Raw genomic sequence first — 26286 nt, 5'->3', positions numbered from 1 at the left:
TACTAATTTAGTTACTGATTTAATTTCCTCTTTCCCCCTCTTCTTTTTCTTTTCTTTTCCCCCCTCCTCTTTCCCCCCTTCTTTCTCCTCTTCTTTTCTTTGATATGGAATGGAAGGCCTGCCCTCCCAGCGAGAGGCCTTTGAACATCTCTGTGATTACAGGTAGAGGGAGATATGGGGCTGAGACAGTCCCTACTTATGTTATAAAAACGATGAACAGATGTTTGAAGGCTGTTCATTGTTCTGAGACTGTGATCAACCGTCAATATTGAGGTAGTCAGACCAGCCAGCCCTCCACTCTAAAACTGGTGCTGTTGAACGCCAGGTCTGTGTCCAATGAGCTCCAGATGATTTACGATCTTACCCTGGAGGAGGATGCAGACCTGGCATGCATAACCGAAATGTGGATTGGCGGAGAGGAGGGTCCTCCCTTGGCACTCGCCTGTCTCCCCGGTTATGCTGTCCAGCACCAGGGTAGACTGGAGGGGCGGGGGGAAGTAGCCATTATATATAAAAACACCCTGGAGGTTACTAGGTGCTCCACGGTGGTAAAGCTGGGTCTGGAGGCTCTTCACGTATCGATTGGGGCCAGGGATGGTATTGGGATTTTGCTGGGTTACCGCGCTCCTTGCAATCCAGCAATTTCCCTACCGGAGCTGGTGGACTTTGTCTCCATGGCATTGTTGAGATCCCCGAAGCTGCTGGTTTTGGGCGATTTCAACGTGCACGTGGGGGCAGAGACTTCCGGGCCAGCTCTTGAGTTCTTGGAAACCATGGTTTCCTTGAACATGTCCCAACTTGTCAATGGCTCCACCTATGTGGGAGGTCACATGCTAGACCTGTTTTTTTCCACCAACTGGAGTGAATGTGGTCTGATGGTGACTGACCTTGTGTCAGTCCCCTTGTCATGGTCAGATCACCACCTAATAAAATGTAACCTCATAGTGGCTCTCCCCCCTTGCAGGGAGCAGGGGCCTATTTCTATGGTCCACTCTCGAAGGCTACTGGATCCTGTTGGATTCCAGGATGCCATGAGAGGTGTTACGGCTGACCTGGCTGGTGCTCCTGTTGAGGCTCTGGATGGCTGGTTCACTGCTGCCACCAGGGCTGTAGACATGATCACGCCTAAACGCCCTCTCCAATGCAGAGCTCGGCCTGTGCCCGGGTTTAACCAGGACCTACGAGCGATGAAGCAGCTTAGGAGAAGGCTAGAGCGCAAGTGGAGGAAGAACCCGATGGATTATAATTGGATAGCTGTCAGGGTCGCAATTAACCTCTACCTGGCTAAGGTAAAGGCTGCCACTCACGCATACTTCACTGACTTGATAAGCGAAGTGTCCAATCAGCAGGCAGAGTTATTCCGTATAGAGCGTGACCTATTCAGAATTGGTCTGAGTGATGGGCCTCCCCCTAGTTTTTCACCGGACCAATTTGCAGCATTTTTAAAATCTAAAGTGGAGGCCATCCGCCAGGAGCTCTCTCCTTTTTTAAATGCAGTGAGTCGAGCAGAGATGTCCAGCACTCTGTCTTGCCCGGTGATCCTTGATCGCTTTCAGCCCAGACACCGGATACTGTGGACAAAGCGCTTGATCGCTGCCATGCCACCACCTCCTCCCTTGACCCTTACTCAGCCTGGCTGATCAAAGCAGCAAGGCCTACAACAACAGAATGGGCCACAGCAATAATTAATGGGTCTTTCCTTGACGGCAAGGTTCCTCCTGCTCCCAAGGAAACACTCATTAGGCCCATCAGAAAGAAACCTAGTTTGGCGGCGGACGAAATCAGCAATTATAGGCCCATCGCCAATGTTTCTTTCATCAGCAAAGTGGTGGAGAGAGTGGTGGTGGACCAGCTTCAGACCCTTTTGGATGAAACATACCCTGGATCCATTTCAGGCGGGCTTCAGGCCGCGCTATGGTACAGAAACGGCATTGGTCACCCTGTATAATGACCTATTGAGGGAGGCTGACGGGTAAAATATCTCTGTTGGTCCTCCTCGACATCTCGGCGGCCTTTGATACCATTGACCACGATATCCTCCTGGGGAAGCTCTCTGAGCTGGGAATCGGTGACCTGGCGCTTACCTGGCTCCGTTCCTTCTTGGAGGACCGTCCCCAGAGAGTACAGCTTGGGGAGAGTGTATCGGCCCCGTGGAGTCTCAATTGTAGGGTTCCACAGGGGTCGATTATATCTCCAATGCTGTTTAATATCTATATGAGGCCGCTGGGTGGGGTCATCAGTACGCTGATGACACCCAGCTCTACATCTCCTTTCATCAACTGCAGGAGATGCCGTTCTGTTCCTTCAGCGCTGCCTGGGGGCCATACTGAAATGGATGCAGGAAAATGGGCTGAGGCTGAACCCAGACAAGCCGGAGGTGCTGAGGGTGGGTGCCCCCACCATTAGCAGTTTGGGTGACTCTGTCTCATTTTGGGGGGGTCGCCCTTGCCGCAAAGAGTGGGGTCCGCAGCTTGGGGATCCATCTGGACCCGGCGCTCACCATGGAGACTCAGGTGGCGTCGGTGGTCCATATTGCCTTTTTCCATCTGTGGCAGATAGCCTGGCTGCGATCCTATCTCGATGTGGGGGCGCTCACTACCTTGGTACATGTGTTTGTAATCTCAAGATTAGACCACTGTAATGTGCTCTATGTGGGACTACCTTTGAAGTTGATGCGGAAACTCCAGGTGGTGCAGAATGCGGCGGCCAGACTCCTTAGTGGAGTGAGAAAATACCACCACATCTCTCCTATTCTGGCCACACTGCATTGGCTGCCCATTCTGTTCCGCATTGACTTCAAAGTCTTGATGCTTACGTATAAAGCCCTAAATGGTTTAGGGCCTCGATACTTGGTGGAACGTCTACTCCCACCAAACTCTACCCGTGTCACTCGTGTGAGCCAGGAGGTGAGGCTGAGAAGCCTGACGCCAAGGGAGGCCCGGAAGGAAAAAAAACAAGAAACCAGGCCTTCTCGGTAGTGGCTCCTCGCCGCTAGAACAATCTCCCTCCGGAGATTTGCGCAGCCCCCTCGCTGGGTATTTTAAAAAACCAACTAAAACCTTGGATGTTCAGGCAGGCCTTCCCCTCCAGTTAATATCTGATTCTCTCCTTTTTTTTCTTTTGTGGCTTATCTCTCATTTTTTCTTCCCTATCTTGAAGTATTGACTATTTAATGTAATAACTCTTTTTTATTATTATAGTATTACGAGTCTGTAAGCCGCCTAGAGTAGTCGCAACTACCAGATAGGCGGGATGGATGGATGGATGGATGGATGGATGGATGGATGGATGGATGGATGGATGGATGGATGGATGGATAAATAAATAAATAAATAAATAAATAAATAAATAAATAAATAAATAAATAAATAAATAAATAAATAAATAAATAAATAAATAAATAGGTACTTTAGTCCAGTGGTTCTTAACCTTTGTTACTCGGATGCTTTTGAACTGCAACTCCCAGAAACCCCAGTCAGGACACCTGGTGGTGAAGGCTTCTGGGAGTTGCAGTCCAAAACTCCTGAGTAACCCAAGGTTAAGAACCAGTGCTTTAGTCAAAGACTGAGATGATCACAGGGAGAATTGCTGCCATTCCTGGCATCAAAAGCTGCAGCAAGATAGACTAGCCACTCCCTGAATAATACCCCCACCCCACTCACAGTACATAGGAAAGGAATGGTTCTTGGGAATGGCTAGCCTCCCATAGTCAATTGATAGTGATATGTAAATAGAAAAAAATTTCCTAGAACACAGCTTAATATGTGCAGAACCAAAATAGATGCATGTATTTTTAGAGTGTCTTACATGGGTCAATAAATAACAAATGCATGAAACTTGCTGCACTCTTGGAAAAAGAAATAGAGAGGCAACTCCCTTTCTTAGATGTTATGGTCATATGCAAAACTAACCTCCTATTGGGACACAAGGTCTACCGACAACCCACATACACAAAAACCCTAACCACCACACATAGGAAAAAAGAGTTGTAATCAAAACACTGGTAGACCGTGCAAATCGGAACTGTGAAGCTCAATTTCTCAGCACCAAACTCAACCATCTGAATTGGGCCCTACAGGCAAATGGATACTCCAAGAATGAAATCACAAGAGCCATCAAACCAAGAAAACAACACCAAGCTGAAGAGGAAAAACAACCACCCACAAATAAAGTATTTCTGCCATACATCAAAGGAGTCACGGACTGCATGGGGAAACGTTTGAAAAAACACAACCTACAAACAGTATTCAGGCCCACTACAAAAATACAACAAATGTATGGTCAACAAAGGACAAAAGAAATCCCCTCACCTCTGGAGAAGTATACCAGATACCTTGCAGTTGTGCCCAGGTATATATTGGAACCACAAAACACAGCATCCATACCAGGATCAAAGAACATGAGAGACACTGCAGACTAAAACAACTGGGAAAATCGGCAGTAGCTGAACATGCCCTAAAACAAGCTGGACATGAAATTCTATTTCAAAACACCCAAGTACTGGACAATACCAGCAATCATTATGTTAGACTGCACAGGGAAGCCACTGAAATCCACAAACAACAGCAGAGCTTCAACAAAAAAGAAGAAAGTTTAAAATTCAACAAAGCCTGACTCCCACCATTGAAAAATATAGCTTGCAAAAGGTCAACGGACTCTCCCAGCCACAAGGACTGGTGACCATTGCACACAAAAGACCAGCTAACGACACCCATCAATCACAGTGACAGATAATCTCTCCCCCTTATCAGAACAATACACACACACACACACACACACACACACACACACACACACACACACACACGAAACACTGATCATCATAATCACCCAATCTCCTGAAAAGGACAAAAGTGGATCCCACAGCTATAAATACTGAACTATCCAACAAACTGCACCAGAGCACAGACAGAATTCTGACTCCTGTCCTCTGAAGATGCCGGCCACAGAGACTGGTGAAATGTTAGAAAGAAAAACCTCAAGAACAGGGCCAAACAGTCCAAAAACCCACGTTCGTTTAGTCGTGTCCGACTCTTCGTGACCCCATGGACCAGAGCACGCCAGGCCCTCCTATCTTCCACTGCCTCCCGGAGTTGTGTCAAATTTATGTTGGTTACTTCGCAGACACTGTCCAGCCATCTCATCCTCGGTCGTCCCCTTCTCCTCTTGCCGTCACACTTTCCTAACATCAAGGTTTTTTCCAAGGACTCTTTTCTTCTCATGAGATGGCCAAAGTACTGGAGCCTCAGCTTCAGGGTCTGTCCTTCCAGTGAGCACCCACAACAGCCATCAGATGCCAGCTGTGCTCCCATGGCATGTGTATGTTTGTATGTTATGGAGAACTCTGGAAAACTTTTTTCCTACTGCCGACAACACTTTAAACAGCCCATTAGCTTTACAATGAACCATAAAAGGTTTGCTGGCGATCAGCAGAAAGTGGGATCAAAGGAAAAGGGGCCGTGGCTTATATCAAACTGCATCAGATTGGGGTACAACATAGACATTGGCATCTGAAACAATCCATAGTCTCTTTGTGATCCCCGAATCTGAACAGAAATATAAAATAGGCTGTGAATCATGCTGCAGCAAAGCTGAATTGCACTGATTGAGCTTGCCAGTGTAGCAGCAGCCTTACATGCATTAAGGGGGATATGGTAGCCCCATCTCCTTTATTGTAAGGTGGAACATGGAACTATGTGTGAAGAGGGAGAAGCTTCTGGATCTGGGTGGCCTCTTTATGAATGCCAGCATACTGATTCTATGAGGATTTTGCTCACAGGAAGAGGCTACCCGAGTTCAGGAGTGCTCCCCCTTCTTAGACACAGCTGCATTTCCACATTCAGTGTGAGGATGGATGGGACAGGGCTAGTACACTGCTTTCGATGCCTGTGGGCTCCACACACCTCCTTAATGACTGAAAGGGACAGATACATCAGTCAGGAAGAAACAAGCGCGAAGCAAAAATTCATGAATTTAACTTGAGAGGAGACTGAAGTACTCCATTATTTTAATAAACTTCTGAGAAAAGACAATTTATATGTTAATTCTCACTTCAAGCCTGCAAGTGTAATCTTGTATAGGCACACTGCATGGAAAAATGATATTCAAAAGGAGAGTGGGTGGGTGTTCCTGATCCCAAGGCTCAGTGGTGACTGTTCATACTCCCTGAAGTGCTGGAGATATAAACTAGCCTGTGATTGCAGGAAAACAGACCTCCCAATGTTGTGCAAAATCAGCTGCGCTGTGTGTTTTGAGCCATAAGCCCCAAAACTTTCTGTTTCTGATAAGTTTACCACCTCAGCTAGAAACCACACATGCCTCTGTAGGAGGGTGACAGAAGCTATTTTAAAAATGGATATTAGGGTTTGGGATACTAGATAGGCAACTAGAATACCAATTCAGAATGTGTTACAAAAAGGATTGTTCATCTAAAGTGATTTTAGCTTCTGCCAAAACTATGTTTTAGATATTGACAATCTTGTTAACTTACAGTGGCAAGATTCATCTGTACCGATCCGTTTTTCTCAGTATCCAGTTTCTTAAATATCTCTGTATGGAGGGAAAAGGCGAACAGAAGAGGAATAAACAAGTGGAGAATTCCAGAATGGTACAAAGCAGTAAAAAAATTTCAGCGTAAGAAATTGGGCAGAAAACTGCAGATTCATTCTAAACAAATTTAAATAGCTGTTAAGTCCTGGAATATGTGAAGAGGGACTATTTATTACTCTTTCCTCCTTTAAAATACCCCCCCCCCAAAAAAAAACCACCATACAGCAATTAGAGGCTTAGGAGAAAAAGCTACAGTTCATTTAAATAGATGCCTTTTCTCTAATCCTAATTTACTAGTGTGGCGGAAAAATATAGTTTTTAAGTTGGCATCCCCCACACCTGTTTTAAAATACTCAATTATCAATGGATCAGATTTTATACTCAGCCCATACTCCTACTTAAAAAAAAAGATTATTATAAAAGTAATATGCAGATTTATTTTCAGTGAAAAACTGAAGATCCTAGCTTCCTGTCTCTTCCTCTTCAATGTTTCATCCTGAGCTACACACAATAGCTCAGCTAAGGCAATCCGTTCATCTAAACTCCAGAAAGGCAGAGCTGGTTCTTGCCTCTCGATGGATGCTTGTGCCCTTGCTGTTTATGCTACAATATCTGATTGGGAATGTGAACATCATTCTAGATATAAAGTTGATTCAGCCACATAGGAGGAAGGATCCAAAGGCCAGTATACTATTGCCTATACTTGGAGCAGAAGGGCAATTATGTAAATGTTACCCCTGATCTGGCCTGTTTCCTGTTGTGCAAATCATTTCTCACATCCAGTATGCGCTGAGGAAACTTCCAGAACATAGGGGATGATTATGCAATTGCCTTTTCATTATGTGTTCAGGCAACAGGATAATGGTCATAGTATCTTTCTAGACAGGGGACGTGGTGGCGCTGCGGGTTAAACTGCAGAAGCCTCTGTGCTGCAAGGTCAGAAGACCAACAGTCGTTAAGATTGAATCCACGCAACGGAGTGAGCTCCCGTCCCTTGTCCCAGTTCCTGCCAACCTAGCAGTTCAAAAGCATGTAAATGCGAGTAGATAAATAGGTACCACCGTGGTGGGAAGGTAACGGCATTCTGTGTCTAGTCGCACTGGCCACGTGACCATGGAAACTGTCTACGGACAAACGCTGGCTCTATGGCTTGGAGACAGGGATGACCACTGCGCCCTAGAGTCGGACACGACTGGACTAAATGTCAAGGGGAACCTTTACCTTTATCTTTCTAAGCTGTAACAGTATACTTCCAGAAACTACTACATCAGGAATTAGGAACCTTTCTCCTATAGGCTGGAAACTGCCTGCTGGGTGCTCCCTGCACAAGCACCTGTGATTACCTCCAATTGGTGGTTCAATATAAGACGCTATTTAATAGCATTTAAAACCCCTGCATAGAATAAGCTGCAATTGCAAACCTAACCACTATTGCATAGACTTGAGCTGTGCTTTGAAGGCCTTAAAACTGTTGCCTTGGTGTGACATCCCTCATCCTCCCTCAGCTGGATTGCCGGTTTACTCAGCTCCTGTCCATTGATCTGGCCGTTACTACCTAAAACAAACATCCAGTGTGCTCCTTCACATTCTCTTCTCCATACATATGGGACCCTTGGACCCCTTTTCCAACCTTCACCTCACTCTGGAGAAAAATTTTAATCTAGCCTTTTGTTAGAACTTCAGTCCTTGGCCAATGTTACCACCACTTGTTCTCTAATGCAGTTTTTCCCAACATTGGGTCCCTAAGTGTTCCTGGACTAAAACCCCCAGAAGATTTCACCACTAGCTATGCTGGCCAGGATTTTTCGGAATTGTAGTCCACGAACATTGGGAGGACCCAAAGATTGGGAACCACTGCTCTAACAGAAAGATTTTATAAAGTTATATCCTTCTTTCCTTCTTCCCCTTTTCTGAGCTACACCCAAGCAGCCATTGAGGGGACTTATATGACATGAACTGACACTAACAAATAACCTGCACAATGACCAAAACAGAAAGTGTGCTTATTTTTATAGCAGACTGAATTATAAAGGGTTGGAATAACAACAGCAAAAGCAAGTTAAATAGGTTTTGTGCCGCCTTTATCAACCTAAGGCATTACCTAACTGTTCACAAACTTAGCAAATCCTAATTCTGTCTGGCTCATTACTCATCTCACTGTCACACTCATAGTTCTCTTTTATCATAGCTCACAGTCTATCTATGTCTAATCCTTTTTCATCCCTAACTCTAATCCTATTTTATCTGACATTCTAAACACTCACCCACTCTTACATACACTTTCCACCTCCAGCTGGGGAAAGAAGTCAATGACCATAAAGTTCCATGGAGACATGTTTTCCCATTTCCAACTGTCACTCATCTCTCTTATCTGTCACTCATCTAACATTACTAACATGTCATTCAGCCCATTCATTCTATCGTATAAACTGCTAACTTCTCCCATATATGTAGTATATCACAGAAGTGAGTACACCCCCTCACATTTCATAAATATTTTAGTACTGTATATCTTTTCATGTGACAACACTGAAGAAATGACACTTGGCTACCATGTAAAGCAGTGAGTATAAAGCTTGTATAACAGTGTAAATGTGCTATCCCCTCCAAATAACATAACACACAGCCATTAATGTCGTTATCATGTTGGAATATTGCCCTGCGGCCCAGTCTCTGAAGGGAGGGGATCATGCTCTGCTTCAGTATGTCACAGTACATGTTGGATTCATGGTTCTCTCAATGAACTGTAGCTCCCCAGTGCCAACATCACTCATGCAGCCCCAGACCATGATACTCCCACCACCATGCTTGACTGTAGGCATGACACACTTGTCTTTGTACTCCTCACCTGGTTGCCCCACACACGCTTGACACCATCTGAACCAAATAAGTTTATCTTGGTCTTCTAAGACCACAGGATATGGTTCCAGAAATCCATGTCCTTAGTCTCCTTGTCTGCAGCAAACTGTATGTGAGCTTTCTTGTGCATCATCTTTAGAAGAGGCTTCCTTTTGGGATGAGAGCCCTGGAGACCAGTTTGATGCAGTGTGCGGTGTATGGTCTGAGCACTGACAGTTTGACCCCCCCACCCCGCCCCTTCAACCCTGCAGCAATGCTGGCAGCACTCATATTCTATTTTCCAAAGCCAACCTCTGGATATGACGCTGAGCACGGGTACTCAACTTCTTTGGTCGACCATGGTGAGACCTGTTCTGAGTGGAACCCGTCTTGTTAAACCGGTGTATGATCTTGGCCACCGTGCTGCATCTCAGTTTCAGGGTTTGGTAATCTTCTTATAGCCTAACCCTAGGCCATCTTTATGTAAAGCAACAATTCGTTTTTTCAGATCCTCAGATAGTTCATTACCATGCGGTGCCATGTGGAACTTCCAGCAACCAGTCTGAGAGAGTGAGAGTGATAACACCTGCTCCCCCTTCATACCTGAGACTTGTGACACTAACGGGTCTCATGACACCAGGGAGGGAAAATGGCTACTTGGGCCCAATTTGGACATTGTCACTTAGGGGTGTACTCACTTTTGTTGCCAGTGGTTAAGACATTAATGGCTGTGTGTTGTGTTATTTGGAGGGGGCAGCATATTTACACTGTTTTACAAGCTGTATACTCACTGCTTTACATGGTAGCCAAGTGTCATTTCTTCAGTGTTGTCACATGAAAAGTTATACAGTGGTGACCCGCTTGACGATTACCTCGTTAGACGAGGAAATTGCTTAATGATGACATTTTTGCAATCATTTTTGCGATAGCAAAACCATGTTCAAATAGGGAAAATTGCTTCACAATGATCGGTTCCCTGCTTCGGGAACCAATTTTTCGCTTAACGACGATCAAAACAGCTGATTGCCGGGCTTTCAAAATGGCCACCCGCTGTGTAAAATGGCTCCCCGCTGTGTTTTAGGATTGATTTCTCACTTTACAGGCACTGGAAAATGGCCTATGGAGGATCTTTGCTGGACGCTGAGGTATTTCGCCCATTGGAACGCATTGAACAGGTTTTCAATGCATTTCAATGGGATTTTTACTTTCGCTTGATGACAATTTCGTTCTACAGCGATTTTGCTGGATCGGATTATCCTCGTCAAGCGAGGCACCACTGTACTAAAATAAAACGTGAGAGGGTGTACTCACTTCTGTGATATACTGTAGATATCCTCCACAACAAAATCAAACTGGAGGAGACTGAAACCATCATATCTAGGTTTATTCTTGAGCAGATATGTAGCCATATCTATTACATGGATGCAAGCCCTCCACACCTTCCCAAACTGAAATCTGACCCTAGCCCCAGAAAAGATTCGTTATCTGTGTGTGTACTAGACAACTGCTAGCTGTTATGTTTTATACACCTGGTCTTTCTGCATGTGACAGTACTAAAGCAGAGATGGCTTTGCATATTGCTAAGGTGACTTGCAAGCAGCAGCTCCCATCATTTATTTATTTACTCATTTGCTTTATTTATATCTTGCTTTTATCCCAACAAAGGGGCTCAGGGCAGTATGCAACAACTTAAAAAGTATATAAATATTTAAAATACAATTAAACCTATAACAATATAAAAAAACATCACTAACTGAAAGCAAATTAATACAAAATTTAAAATGACAGAATATGCTGCATACCCATTATCTTAGAACTAGAGCTAGAAGGGACCCTATGGATCATTAAGAACATAAGAACCTAAGAAGAACCCTGCTGGGTCAGGCCAGGGGCCCACCTAGTCCAGCTTCCTGTATCTCACAGTGGCCCCACCAGATGCTTCTGGGAGCACACGAGACAACTAGATACCTGTCTCCTGATACCCCTCCCCTGCATCTGGCATTTTGAAGTACCTTCCTTTTAAGTCTAGAGATTATCCATCCCCATCATGGCTTGAATCCAGCCCCTGTCAGGGAGGCACAGTCTGGAATCAAACTCCCAACCTCTGTCTCTGCAGTCAGATACCTAAACCACTGAACTATCCCAGCATCCCACACGAAAAACTCCAGCCTTGCCTGGGTGTTCACATATCAAAAGCCAGCTTAAACAGGGATGTTTTCACCTCCTGGCAGAAGGACAATAAAGAGGATGGTGACCTAGCCTCATGTGGGAGAGCATTCCATAGCCTGGGAGGACATTCTACAGCCTGCAATCCAACATGATTATGTAGGGCTACACATTCCATACCCTGGCAGTATCCAACAATCTGTTCTGGGCACTAGCTGACAAACTAGGAATGTTGATGTGCTGTTTGTGCACAAACTGTCTTCTTGGAAAAGAAAATAATGACCTACATTTGCATTCTATTAAATAGAAGCACAGCTCATCTTCAACCATGGATATATGACCAGATAAACATTGAAATTAATAGAGAATGATGATTTTGATATGTGTTCAGAATATCAAATGTTCTTGAGTTACTCACTGAACAAGGTTTCCAGTCGAATCAAACATCTAACAAAATTGTCAAAATCAATTATTAGCTGATCGTCTGCAAAACGGGCCACAATGATTTGGTGCAGCTGACAATCCAGTTTAAATCCTAAAAGAGACAAGCAAACAAAATCTCATTGACACAGATGCATTCCTGGATGGTTCGACTGAATATGGGGCAGTGCTTGCACTAGAAACAAGGAAGAAATGAATGTTTATTCCTGCAATGAATAAGGAAGACAATAATTACATAAACACAACTTTGAGAACCACAATTCCTTTATCAGCCATTTTAATGCCTATGCTATCTCACAGTATGTGGTCAGGATGGTTAGCAGAGTTGTGGACTTATTTGCATTCTTTAGATCTGCTCGCTTTTTTGAAAGGCTCAGGGGATTAGCAGAATCTGATCCACAGACAGGTTAAATTGCCAATCATTTATCTTGTGGAAGACAATAGACTGAAGGCAATATCAGAGGTCTTCAGTTTGAAAGATTTTAATTCTTGTGAACATCTTTAGTACCCCTGGCACTCAGAAAAGTGTATCTGAGCGGAAATGATTTCAAAATAGCTTTAAAGAAGTTAATACACCACGCCTTTCTAGGCAGCCTAGATTGTAGCAATTCTTAATGGCCTCAGGGGCATCTTTTTCTTTTGACAATAACAAATATACATAAGGGACTAAGCCATAATATAAAATCTAACTTTAAAAAAAGACCAGAAATTTCAAAAGACCAGTATTTTTTACATCTCTGTGATGTTGTGAAATATATAAACACACACACATATAGATATATATGTTTAATATATAAACACATATACTGTGTTTCCCCAAAAATAAGACAGGGTCTTATATTCATTTTTGCTTCAAAAACCACATTAGGGCTTATTTTCAGGGGAATTTTTTCTTTTTTTCATGTACAACAATCTACATTTATTCAAATACAGTCAGTGTCATCTTAGTTTGGTTGCTGCACAATTCTACACAATGGTGGAGGGTGGGGTTTCACTTAACTGGGGCTTATTTTGGGGAAGGACTTACTTATATTATCAAGATTACATCACTGTAACGCACTGTACATGGGGCTGCCTTTGAGGCTGACACAGAAACTTCAGGTGGTGCAGAATGCGGCGGCCAGGCTCCTTACAGGAGTGAGAAAATATCAACACATCTCTCCAACGCTGGCCGCATTGCATTGGCTGCCCATCTGTTTCCGTGTCAACTTCAAAGTTTTAATGCTTACTTATAAGGCCTTAAACGGTTTAGGACCTCGATATTTGGCGGAACGCCTCCTCCCACCAAGGTCTACCCGGATCACCCGCGCGAGTCAGGAGGAGAGGCTGTGGAGCCTGACGCCGAGAGAGGCCCGGAAGGAGAAGACACGAAACCGGGCCTTCTCGGCGGTGGCTCCTCGCCTCTGGAACAATCTCCCTCCAGCGATTCGCGCGCCCCCCACGCTAGGCACCTTTAAAACCCAATTAAAAACATGGCTGTTTATTCAGGCCTTCTCTCTAGCCAACTCTTGATTTTTTCTTACTTTTCCTTTTTATTTTTACTGCTGTTCTTGTTTGATTATTATGTATTTGTCTATGTTTTATTATTTGATTTTATATTTGGAAGCCGCCTAGAGTGGTCCAGTGGGCCAGATAGGTGGGGTATAAATTAAATAAATAGATAAATAAATAAATTATTAGCATCCTGAAAAATCATACTAGGGCTTATTTTCAGGTTAAGTCTTATTTTGGGGGAAACAGGAGATAGATAGATATATGTTTCATATATAAACATATATAAACACAAACATATATATGTTTTATATATAAACGTGTGTGTGTGTGTGTGTGTGAGAGGGAGGGAGGGAGGGAGGGAGGGAGGGAGGGAGGGAATATAGGTCTAGCTTGACTTCATTTCAGCCACAAAGTACACCAAATAGTGGCCAACTAGCAAACAAGCTGCAAACAAGGTGAGTATATGAGCAGACAGGCTGCAATCTTAGGCTGATATACACACTGCAATAAACTCCATCACAAACAGTGGGACCAGATATGTCTAGGATTGCATTGTTCTTCTGCAAAATCCTGGGGGTATGAGTTTGCTTATGGGGTTCTGTAAATGACAGTATATAGTCATAATACTGTACTGTTTTAGCCTAGGGAACCTTTGGCCCTCTAGACATCAAGGAGTGCACCATCCAGAATCATGATTCTAAGCTAAGCAAGCCATTTGGGTTGTAGGGGCTATGTGGTATTACAGTGGTGCCTCGCTTAACGATTGCTTCGTACAATGAAAAATTCACTTAACGATGGCTTTTTCGGAGCGATCTTGTGCTTCACTTAACGATTTTCCCTATGGGCGATTTTCGCTTAACGATTTCGGGACCATGCTTCACTTAACGATGACAGTTTTAGGTCCCCTTGTTTCGCTTAACGTTTTTTTTTACAGCCCCGTTTTTGCTATTTTTAAAATATTCTAAAATGTTTAAAAAATGTTTAAAATGCTTGGAATCGTTAGTGCACCTAATAAAACCTTCGTTAACTTAATTTGGCTTTGTTCTGAGTCTTTCTGAATTTTTTGTGAATTTTTTCCCCCATTGAAATAGGCTTCAATGCATTTCAATGGGTTTCGCTTAACGTTTTTTCCTATGGGGATTTTCGCTTAAGGATGGTAATCCGTTCCAATTGGAACGGATTATTCGGTTTTCAATGCATCTCTATGGGAAATGGTGTTTCGCTTAACGATGTTTTCACATAGCGATTTTTTTTGAACCAATTAAAATCGTTAAGCGAGGCACCACTGTATATCCATGCTTTCTCCTGAGTGATGCTAACAACTTTCTGGTTTCTGGTTGATACTCTGATGGAAAAGGCTTCTCTGACTTCAGGTCTTGATTTCCTAGACAGTCACAAGGGAGTCCAGTAAAGGCTCAGGTTCCCTGTAGGCTGAACTGAAGGATGAGTACAGAGGTTCCAGTAGTTTACTTGCATGGTTGGTTTAGCCCTAGTCTGAGGTCCTTGGGTTCCGCTGGCCCAGTCGGTGGTGCCAATTCTGGGTCTTGGTTTGGCCCCAGGTAGTAATTCTACTTCAGGAAGCAGAAATTAACTAAATCTGACACTGGCTCTGGTCGAAATTGAGTTTCGCTTGGATCACGTGGGGCCTGCCTCGTTACTGTTTCCCTGTGACTTTAGTTAACAGAAATAACTACTGAAAAACCTTGAACAAAGACCTAGACAAGACTCAAGCATAAGGCAGACCTTGTAGGCATTGTGCCCAAACCTACGCTTTCTGACGTTATTTAAGATGATGGCCTAAGAATGTACCTGCTTGTTGTAAAGCTTTCCGCATCTCATAGGAGTTCATGGTTCCGGAATTATCAACATCCATTTCCCGATAAATTTTCTACAAAACACAAAATCCAGTTAAGAACTTAACAGCATTTCAGAACAGAGAAATATTTCTACAAAGCCATTTCTGTGCTTTACTGAGGAAAAAAGAAGGCCAGAAAAGTACAGACTGCTTCCAGTGCTTTAATAGCCCCATCATTCTTCCAGTTTTCTATGGATGAGTCAAAAGAGCTATTATTCTTGTTTGAAAGTTACTCTTGGGCCTTATAAACCTGACATCTATTAGGGCCCTGATAACACAATCTAACAGAAGATTATTGAACATAACTCTGCATTTATATCCTCTAGTTGCAGCTCTTATTGTTAAGACCACTGTTAATAGTTGTGTTCACTCAGGATAATGCAGTGGCTGGAATCCTGTTCATGCTTCTTTGCTACATAGGGCTGATTATGTCATCAGATGCGGGGGGGGGGAAGTTAGGATGAACATTTCCAGTCCTCCCCTTTCCCAAAGGTCCCCAGGTCTCCATGGAATCGCCATTGGGTACTGCAGGAGGAAGAGATAAAATCATGCCCTGGTGGTGATTTTCAGAAATCAAAAACCCTCCCCAGTCCCACAGCCCCCAAAAGTTTGTCATGATGAAAGTCATGGGAGCGTTGGGACCTTTGAGGGGGGGTTTGAAAATTGGGATTTTTTAATTTTCCTAAATATTGCCACATCTGATGGTCTCACCAGCTTTATGCACTGTAGCTCTGCAAACATGTTTTCAGCCAATGTTTCAGCCAATGCCATGCTGTAATACAGTTCCACAAAATGTACACAGCATGCACAGTCTTAGGTGCCCAAGTGAGTTTTAGATCGCCTGCTTTATGTCATTTTAAGAAGTTTTCTTACCTGATATTTCTGAATCTTGGTCCAAAGTATATGAAATTCCTTCAGCCCCAGTTTACCACTTCCATCGGTCTGTTTTAGTTAGGGAAACCTGCAATTTCAAGCAGCGAGTATAATTCCCTTCCCTTGTCACTCCCCCACATCCCAGAATCTGATATACTGTACTTTGGCAAAGGGCATATATGTAAATCAGTGAAGAAAACAATACCGGTCTCAGTCTAAATCAGGTTTATCTCCATTATACTGGCCTAATCCCTTTTATTTTCTTCATGACTAAAAAGTGACAATTAGCAAGGCTTCACAAAACTCCTGTGCCCGTTTCCTTCATAGACATCTAAAAGTTTATCATGTGTGTTGTGCATACCGTGCTTTTTGTGTGTGACAGACTTGTCATCTGCCTCATTTGATGAGTAGTTGATTTATGTCTGTGTCCAAAATTGAAGGGCTGATTTGATTCATGCTTAACATGCATGGTGAAGAGGACAGGAGCCTGGATGCCCCTGTTAGCGAGTCACTGCTCTTCAACCCAGGACCTGAGCCTTCTGCCCAGCCATCACAAGAACTCACCAAGGGGCGTGGAGATCCAGAGGTGAGAAAGGTGAATCTAAGACTCAGACAGAGGTCTTGGGGATTGGAGGATGACCCCTAGGGGAGAGTAGGGAGTTGGTTTATGCCTGGCAGAAGGCAGCTATAAAAGCTGCCTTGCCAAGAGCTGACATAGAATTCCTGAAGAAGTCTGTGCAACAGGAGGTTGGCTGTCAAATGGCAGAACCCAGGAAATGGGAGCCTGGGGCTCCTAGGAAAGAAGACAAGGATACAAACAACGGAACATGAGAAGGCACTCAGGAAGAGTTGTCTGAGACATATTGAGCAGAGGAGTTTCCAGAGGAGAAACCGGAACCTCTAGGGCAGTGGAATTATATTTATAAGGAGGACCTTTCGGGGGAGTGTCCTTGTACAACTCTGTGTTCCCAAAGGTGAAGGGAAGAAGGCAAAAAACCCCAAACCACCACCATCATATCCGTCTTGCTAGGGGCAGCCGCCTAGAGTGGCCTTTTAGGCCAGATGGGCGGGGTATAAATCAAATAAATAAATAAATAAATAAACAAACAAACAAACAAACAAACAAACAAACAAACAAACAAACAAACAAACAAACAAAGAGGGAAGAGGACAGAGGCTATGTTGAGAGAGCCAACAACTATGCATGTCCAATGCTGGCAGCGGAAGCATCAGTACAAGTGTCAGCACCAGGGTGGGTGGGAGGAACTGGTGAATCAAGGCAGGTGTGAGTCTCCAGGGAGAAACCCCTTCATCTACCTGTCCTCATTGCAGGCATACCAGCCCTTGCTCATAGGAACAGCTCTACACCTAAGAAGCCCCGAAACTGGCATAAAAGTGAGTGGACTGATACGGATACCCATATCATATGAGGGTCACATTTCTGCCAGTGAAGGGACCCAAGGTGGTTCACAATGTTAAAAAAGGTAAAACTAAAACCACAATAAATTACTGATTAAGGTCCTGCTGATGGTACTACAGATGCACGCACAACATCTAAGCATGAATAAAGAATATATTGGGCACTTTATAAATACACAAAGTCTGCATGAACATACAAAGCTGTGTATGTTGAGTCAAAACTAAGGTCCATATAGCTTAGTCCTGCATATTTTAATTGGCAATGCCTCTGTAAGCCTTCAAGTAGAGGTCTCCCAGTCCTGCTACTTGAAATCCTTCTAGAAGTATCTAGAACCTCTGAACACCAATGTATTTTATATCACTGAGCAACAGTCACTTCTAATACTGGACATTTGTTAAACAAGGCAATAAACAAATAGATCTGATTTTCTACAAAGGTATTCTCATTTATCCTCTTGGGTGGATGGGATGGAAGCCCAAATTTGTTGTGTCGAAGTAAACTTAAAACTAGAACACATTTCAACAGGGGGAACACTGATAAAGCTTCTTAAAGTCTTTTTTTTTTTTACCACTTGTTTCTCTTGTTATGTTCCAGCTCAGTTTTAACCAATAAGGAAGTACAGTGGTGCCTTGACTTACGAACTTAATCCGTAATGGAATGGTGTTCGCAAGTCAAAACGTTTGTAAGTCAAAGCAGCATTTCCCATAGGAATGCACTGAAACCCGATTAATCCGTTCTGGCTGTTTTTTGTTCTTATGTCAAGGCACAGTTTGTAAGTCAAAGCATTTGTTTCCATAAGAAATAATGCAAAACTGGTTAATCCATCCTCTACCACTAGGTGGAGAATATTTTTTTTAACTTAAGATGACTTAGGTTTTAAAAAGGGCAGGAAAGGAGGGAGACAGAGAGAAGACAATGGGGGAGGGAGAGAGTTTGGAGTATAAAACACATGTTAAACCAACACATGTTAAACCTACACATTTTTACACCAGCACATTTTAAACCAAGCCAGCACAGACAATTGCAAAAACCTTTCTGATTTGCAAGGGAAGCATGAAGGAACCATTGCAAAAGCACAGAAAACAAATTGAGCAGATCAGAAATACACAGAGAACAAAGGGACAAGGTCACAAATGCACAGAAATCAAATGAAAAAGCAAGGGAAGAATGCAGGAACCATTGCAAAAACAAACGGAGCAGATCAGAAATGCAAAGAGAATAAAGCAAAAAGCATGCATGACACATCAAAAATGGGGGGAAACCCCCCCAAACAACCAAACCCCCCAAGACCCATCAGAAATGGGGAAAAACTGTCCAAAAAGGAAACAAGCTCCCCATCGGAAATGGGGGGGACCAAAAAACAAACACCCCCCAAGACCCATCACAGCATGGACACATAACCCTCCCCTGGCTGAAAATCTCACTGCAAAAATATCCAGAACAGTTTTTAAAAAGTATAAAGCAGCACCTTACCTTAGGAGGCAGCCTCTTCGGATCGCACTCTCTCTAACTGCCAGGGTGAAAGAGCTACAAAGAAGCAGCCTTGTCGCCACCTACAGTTAGCTATTTGAATTTCCCACCGTTTCCCCCTGCCTTTTTTCTGTTCGTAAGTCAAAGCTCCATTCACAAGTCAAAGCAAAATTTTGTGAATGGAGCTGTTCGTAACTCAAAATGTTCGTAGGTCAAAGCGTTTGTAAGTCAAGACACCACTGTACAATATTGTTCTATCCTTTTCAGGTGTTGATCTCACCACCAGAAAACAAGCAGTGAAACAAATTATAAGAAAGGATACATCTAATAGATCAACCATGATTTTACATGTTTCAATGCTGAAGCCATCAGATTTAATGTCTTGGCCTGCAAAAAAAAAAAAAAAAAACAAAAAAAAACATTCATTTGTTAAAATTGTTACATGTTGAAAATCTTTTTTCATAATGTTCCTGCTTCAGTGATTATTATTTCCTTCTCATTTTTTTGCAGCAAATATTAAATTTATTTTATCAACATCTATCCTGTCCTTAAAACAAACAAAAAAGCTAACATAATGCAAACAACATAAATAATCAAATATCAGAAAATCAATTATGTGGGCCCTATTTATTGTTCCACATTTAACATTAGCTAGAATAGAGGGCTATAAACTAGCAAGCACTTCTCAGTAGTGGCCCTGATGGTATGGAATTGGCTTTCAAGGTTTGTGTGGTTGATTCTCACACATATAAACAAATAGCATCAACTGAGGGAGTTATACTGCTTCTTTATTGCTTTGGGATGTTTTTACAGTGGCCAATTTACAGTTTGCAGAACAGTTGAATTTCTGTTTTTGTTATATGTATTTTCAAGTTTTATTCTACTGTATTTGAAACTTATTTTTATTCTTGCATATTGTTCATCTTTCTGAGTAGATCTGGTCCAGAGATGCAGCTCACAAATATACAATAAGAAATAAAATGCAGTTAAAAACAACATATTAAAAATTGAAGCCACTTTTTAGAAAAAAATAAAACATAGTGAACGATAAAATGTGAAATTAGATGCCTTAGAAAAATAAAGCCTTAGCTGAGCATCAAAATGTTGGCAAAATAAATGCCAGATGATCCTCTCTGGAGACAGCACTGAACACTCAGGATATGACAACTGTTTTTGGTTTCTATCTACCATAATTACAACTGTGGGCAGACTGAAAAATAGCTTCCATAATGATTTCAATGGAGGGACGGGCTTAAGCATGGCACAAAGGAGCATGATTCTTCTGGTTTTAGAGGTGAGAATTTTATTGCTCTGAAATTTTTCTCCCTGGCTGAGTAAATGTTCTCAGGGGTTTGCACATGGCCCACAATTTCCATCTCTGAATTAACAGAAGGAGCAGCAGGAACTGCCGCCTGCAAAAGTCTATTTTATGTCTGTAAACAAGACTTGAAAATATTTTTGAAATGACATCAGAACCATAAGGCTCAAAGAAGCCAGTCTCCAACGCAACAGCATATTTTTCGCAACACCTTTGCAAGAGACTGATTAAAATAGTGCATACTACAAACAGAGTTTCTGAGAGAAAGAGAGAGAGAAAATGAAGGCCATCACAGAGTAGATAACTTTGGAACATTCGAAGACTGAACCAAGTCTCAGACACAGGCAAAGGTTGGGAGCTGCTTCTTTAGCATTTTCACCAGCTTGCAGTTAGACTTTGAGCTTGAGACCTTTCAGACATCCTTGGTACCTTATTGGTCTAGAAAAGTCACAGAAATACATGCTCTGGGAGGGTCTGTACGTTTTTCTCACTTTGTTGTGGAATAGGGAGACATCCTGAGATGCCACAGGCAAGAGAACAGAGTTGCCTTTTCCTAATGCAATGTGGCACCCAACTAGGAACACTGGAAATGGATGCCTGAATGTGCCCACAGTCACTTTGTTAGATGTGCTCTAACTGTCAATCTTCTGAACGCAGTTGGCCACTATGTTTCTGTAGGCCTTACAAGACCTTATGCTGTGTCTATAATCTGCAAAAAACCCTTTGGATTTCAAAGGGAAATGTAAATGTCACAGCTGATGAGACAAAGCAAACTCAAATAATTAGAAACAGGATGTCAATGAGAAGGGTGGAGAGACTTACGTTTGGCCATGACCTTTTTCAGAATATTACACAGTTCAAAGGCTGAGATCTCTGCATCCTATGGAAATGGAAGGTAAAGACAACACAAGGTTTGCTGAAAACATTATCTCTTACCTATCACTGTTAACTGGCATGTTTGCCCACTCCTAGTTCTTCATGCTCATTTTAACATTAAGCTCCATGGTTAAAGCTGATGTTTCATAGAGAGCTATATGCCTCTAAGCCAAATCAAGCATGAATTTTCACTAGAGGTTCAGATATCTAAACTGAAGCTACTGTACTTTGCCATTACCACCAGAAGACAAAACTCTGAATAGCACTAGGAAAGTGGAAGGCACTACAAAAAGAGGAAGACCTAATGTAAAACCTGTTGACTTAATAAAGGATGTCACAGCCTTTAATTTGCAAGAACTGAGCAGGACCTTTTGGAGGCTATGAATTCCACAGGGTTGCCATTCAATGGAAGTGATTTGACACCATGTAATGACAACACACACCTCACCCTATGGAAAACTAAAAGACTCACCCCTCCAGCTAACTGCCCAAAGAGTTTCTTAAAATTGGGTTCAATTTCATCTTCAGTGACTTCTTTCTAGAAAAGAGAAATGAATGGAAAGAGAAGGAAATTATCAAAGGATGACTATGCTCTAGTAGTCATCATCATATTTAAGCAAACATTTTCTTTTCTAGGACTACATTAAACATTGTCCTTTCGCTGCGGATCCCTTTTGCTGTGAGAGATTAAAATTTAATTTCCACTCTCATTGACCGGATTGAATTCTGTACAACAGAATGAAAAAAGCATAAGCCATTCAGAGAATCTCAGGTTGCTCCTCTTGTGCTGCAACGTTAAGATCACAAGCAGTTCAAGGAAATAAGCCTATTTTGCTATTTGCTCTGAATTATGGAAAAGTCTTTCGATCTAATCCAGTGAAAGAAATGTGTGCAGAAGTATTATCTGAATTTTAAAAACACACGAAGAAGTAGTTGAAATTTTAACCTCAGCAGAAATAAATAAAGAAGAAGGGGGAAGTCATAATTGTGGTAAAATTTGTGGGCATCTTTTAATCACACAGGCTGAAGACATAAGGATCACACACTGAATTCATAATTGCATCCCCCCTTTTTAAAAACTGCAGAAAGGAAGGAAGTATAAGATTAACACAGTGGTGTGTGTTTGTGTGTGATTGGAGGAGGTTTAAGTCTTCATTGTGCTGCAGTTCCAAACCTCAGGATTTTTTAAAAAAAGATACGCATTGCTAGTTACTCTTCCTTCCTTTCTTCCTTTTTGGAAATAACTTGTGATGCTACTAGTTATTTTAAAAGTTGCATGTTAATACACTGCTTAATCTATTACAATCAGTTATGCAATAAAAAATAAAAATAGAAAAATGTCCTAAAGCAATATTTTAGGAATAGTGAGTAACACCTATTCATTACACTAAAGTAGTGAAGTTATCATTATGACATGTTTTTAGACATATGTAACATGATCCCTCTAAGCACTATGGAATCCCAACCACCTGTTCCAGTTGCTGTTAACCCTAAAGGAAAGTTGCTAAGGGCACCAATGCCAACTTTCTCTCCAAGACAAAGAGCACCTGGGTGTACAGTCTGATGTTGCTGCAGCCTGGCCCCAATTCTACTCTGGTCTTTTGGATTCAAAGCATCATTTGCTTTGCTCTAAGTGCACCTATTCTTTCAATTAATAGAACATATTTTCCCCAGTACAGTGGTGCCTCGCTTAACGAGTGCACCGTTTAATGATGAATCCGCATAGCGATCTATTTTTTTAGATCGCTAATGCGATCGCATTGCGATGTTCTGAATAGGCAAAACATTGCATTGCGATGTTTTTTTAAACAGCTGATCGGCGGTTCCAAAATGGCCGCCGGGTGCCCAAAATGGCCGCCGCAAGTGTTTTCGCGCCATGCCCTCGCTAACCGAGGGCGCGAAAATGGCGGCGCTATGGAGGAACTTCACTGAACGGTGAGTTTGGGCCCCATAGGAACACACTAAACGAAGTTTAATGCGTTCCTATGGCTTTTTACGTTCCGTTTAGCAATGTTTCTGCATAGCGACGATTAATCCGAAATGGATTAACGTCACTATGCGGGGCACCACTGTATATATAGTATTGGAAGAGGCTGCCTGGATTCTTAGTAGGAGCAACTTCAAAAGACCTCTACGTCATAAGGGCCTCTATTGGGCAATGCCTCAACACAAACACATTCTGGAATGATAGACCCACAATGGCAAATCTGAGCAAATGCCCCCCGCATCATGCTTTCTGCTGAGTTTACAACAAATGGAGTCCACAACTCCATAAAAGATCTCCAACACAAAGAACTGCTTCCAGTGATGTATCTATGAGTCAATAAGGGCAGAAACATTGCTAGTTGTTTTGTGCATCTTCTGCAGTAGTTCCATAGTACAGCACACATGAAAAAAAAACATATTAGTATATATTGCCTAAGGTAGCCTGGTTTAAGATTGAGCTTGGAACAATTACTGTTTTGACTACAATGCTTTGGGCCACTCCAGGCAGCATGGTGTCGAGCAAAGCAACTTTTCCAAGATGTGGCATCAGCACACACTATGGGGGGGGGGAAGGGTTTTAAGATTAAGTTAGCGCACCTCTTCAATATTGGCCTCAATTTCATCATCAACAACTCTGAAAATAAAGACAGAAAACAGTATTAAAATTGATGCTGGGGGATTCAGAATGATATTACAGAAGGTTTCTGGGCATTATTTAATATCAGAGAGAGGAAAATTCTTTACGCAAGAGATATGTGCATAGCTGGCAAAATCTCATGTTATGGGAGCAGACCTCTACTCATGCAATGGGAATTTCCTCTCCTCTCCAGATCTATTTCTTTTCAACACTTGGCCCTGCCCCTAGGACTCAAGCATGCCAAATGGATGGACTCCAACAAGTTCCCAAAGCAGTTACATGGGAAGGGGAGGGATAGAAGAATCGGCCACATACTGCGAATCTGCATTCTTTTCAGAGAAGACTCGGAGACAGAAATCCCCATTCTTGTTTGGCTCAAAAGTGGATGGCACAAGGATGTATTCCCCTGGGGGGAGTTTGAAACGGTTTAACACTTCTCGGAGGTTGATGAATGTGTTTGATCTTTCCCTCGCCCGATTAGTTAGAAAATAGTTTTTGCTCAGATGGACGTTGGTTTGTCCCAAGTACTATAGAGAGAGAAAAAAACAATAAAACAAAAAGTTATTATTCTAGTTCAGAATGTAATTGAAGAGAAAGCTTTAGTGACTGAGTTAAAAGTTAAGGAATACAGGATTGTCTCATGGAATGAAAATATAGCACTGAAGAGAAGTTTTGTCACTACCCGTAAAAGAATACCTTAATCAGCGGTGGTAATAAATTTGATTCCAAGAACTGCATGGAAAATGAAAAGTAAGAAAGCACAAAGCTGAGGCTGTCCTAGCATATGACTGGATGGACATTTAGCCCAGTGTTTGGTCCATTGCAAGGATGGTCTGGTGTGCTCTTAAAGATGGCACCCAGATAATATCTTTGCTGGAGTGAACCAGTCCATTCCTACATGCACCTTTCTGCCCCTGTCAGGGGCTTCTACCTTTTTTATGCGGGTAGGATAGCTCTACGTTGGTTGGTCTCCAGCGTGTATGATTGCTGGGAATAAACCAAAGGAAGCTTTCTTCTTTCAATTTGTCAATATTGTGAAATAGCTTAATAAGAGAGCCGCTTCATGATACATGGAAATTAAACATTTCCTCAGCTCTGTGGAAGTGTTTACTTTCCAGAGACCGTGCAGGGAGGCTGCATTTGGAAAGCCAAACCCTGCCTATTTGCTTGGGGGGGGGGGGGCTTGGCATGGCTTTTTAAAAGGGACAAGCAGAGCAGTGTAGTAGCAAGAGGATGCAAGATGGGGATTTTTATTTGCTTTTCTCAACTGGCTGTTTAAGATAAATAAATAAAAACTCCTCTCATTGCCCCCTTCTGTCTCCTCCCACTTCTGACAGTGGGCTGGTAGGGAGCAAAGAGGGTTGCTTTAGGTCCATATGTAAAGATCGCACCAAGTGGCATACTAGACTTCCTATCAACACTATTTAGTCCACTCCAAAACGGACATGTAGGAAAGCCCAGTAGTGCCTCAACTTACAACCGTCTTGACTTGCAACCAATTCGAGTTACAGCCAGCTCTGGTCGCAACATTTTAATTTGACTTGCAACCAGCGCTTTGAGATACAACCAGAAAAAGGCCTCTTTTCCCCATTGTTCCCTCCCTCCCTGCTTTCCTGCCCTTTTTTTAACCTTAGAGGTCATCTTAGGTTAAAAAAAGTCTCCCCCTAGTGGATGGATTAACCACTTTTGCATTACAGTGGGGTCTTGACTTAAGAACGGCCCGAGTTAAGAACATTTTGACTTACAAACCACTCTCATAGGAAAATATTGACTTGACTTACATACTTAGATTTGAGTTACAAACTGAAAAAAACCCATGTGGGAGGCAGGGAAAGTGCAAAATTTGAACTTTCAGTTAACTGTTGGCCAGTGAAAAGGGTGCCTGTCTGCTTCCTCACTCCTCTCAGCGTTTAGAGAGTGGATTGGGAGACAGTCTTCAGACTGCCTGGTACTGTACTGTCTGGACTGTATTTTCCCTGCCTTCCCTGAACCTTTCTTGACCTAAGAAAAAAAGAAACAAAATATCCCCCTCTAGTGGTCGAAGGCGGAATAGCAGCTTCCCATTAGTTTCTATGGATGGAAAAGAGCAGATACGGATCAAATGGTTTTCAATGCATTCCTATGGGAAATACAGATTTGACCTGAGAACTTTTTGACTTGAGAACCGCCTTCCAATACGGATTAAGTTCTCAAGTCAAGACCCCACTGTAGTTCCTATGGGAACTAACAGTTCCTATGGGATTTGCATTATTTATTTATTTACAATATTTTTAGCCACGTTATTACCAGTGGTCTCTGGGCAGCGTACAACAATAAGTTCCTATGGGAACTTTGCATTAGTTCGTATGGGAACTTTGAGATAC

General features: G+C 42.6%; 1 protein-coding gene across 2 annotated transcripts in view; it reads right to left on the bottom strand.

The window, feature by feature from the left end:
* LOC110075406 (calpain-2 catalytic subunit) overlaps positions 1–26286 on the bottom strand; it is a 71261-nt gene that overhangs the window by 2159 nt on the left and 42816 nt on the right. For both annotated transcript variants that reach the window (XM_078382990.1, XM_020786653.3), the window contains 9 exons: positions 24239–24450; positions 23884–23920; positions 21773–21838; positions 21247–21304; positions 19429–19493; positions 16217–16285; positions 15298–15376; positions 11972–12088; positions 6491–6549 (listed from right to left, as the gene is read on the bottom strand). In XM_078382990.1, the coding sequence (XP_078239116.1) occupies positions 6491–6549; positions 11972–12088; positions 15298–15376; positions 16217–16285; positions 19429–19493; positions 21247–21304; positions 21773–21838; positions 23884–23920; positions 24239–24450 (762 nt within the window). The remainder of the gene's footprint in view (positions 1–6490; positions 6550–11971; positions 12089–15297; positions 15377–16216; positions 16286–19428; positions 19494–21246; positions 21305–21772; positions 21839–23883; positions 23921–24238; positions 24451–26286) is intronic.

The sequence above is a fragment of the Pogona vitticeps genome, chromosome 1, assembly GCF_051106095.1.
Source record: "Pogona vitticeps strain Pit_001003342236 chromosome 1, PviZW2.1, whole genome shotgun sequence".
Classification (NCBI taxonomy): Eukaryota; Metazoa; Chordata; class Lepidosauria; order Squamata; family Agamidae; genus Pogona; species Pogona vitticeps.
Note: the sequence above shows the minus strand (reverse complement) of the source record. Positions and strands in the feature narration are given on the sequence as shown.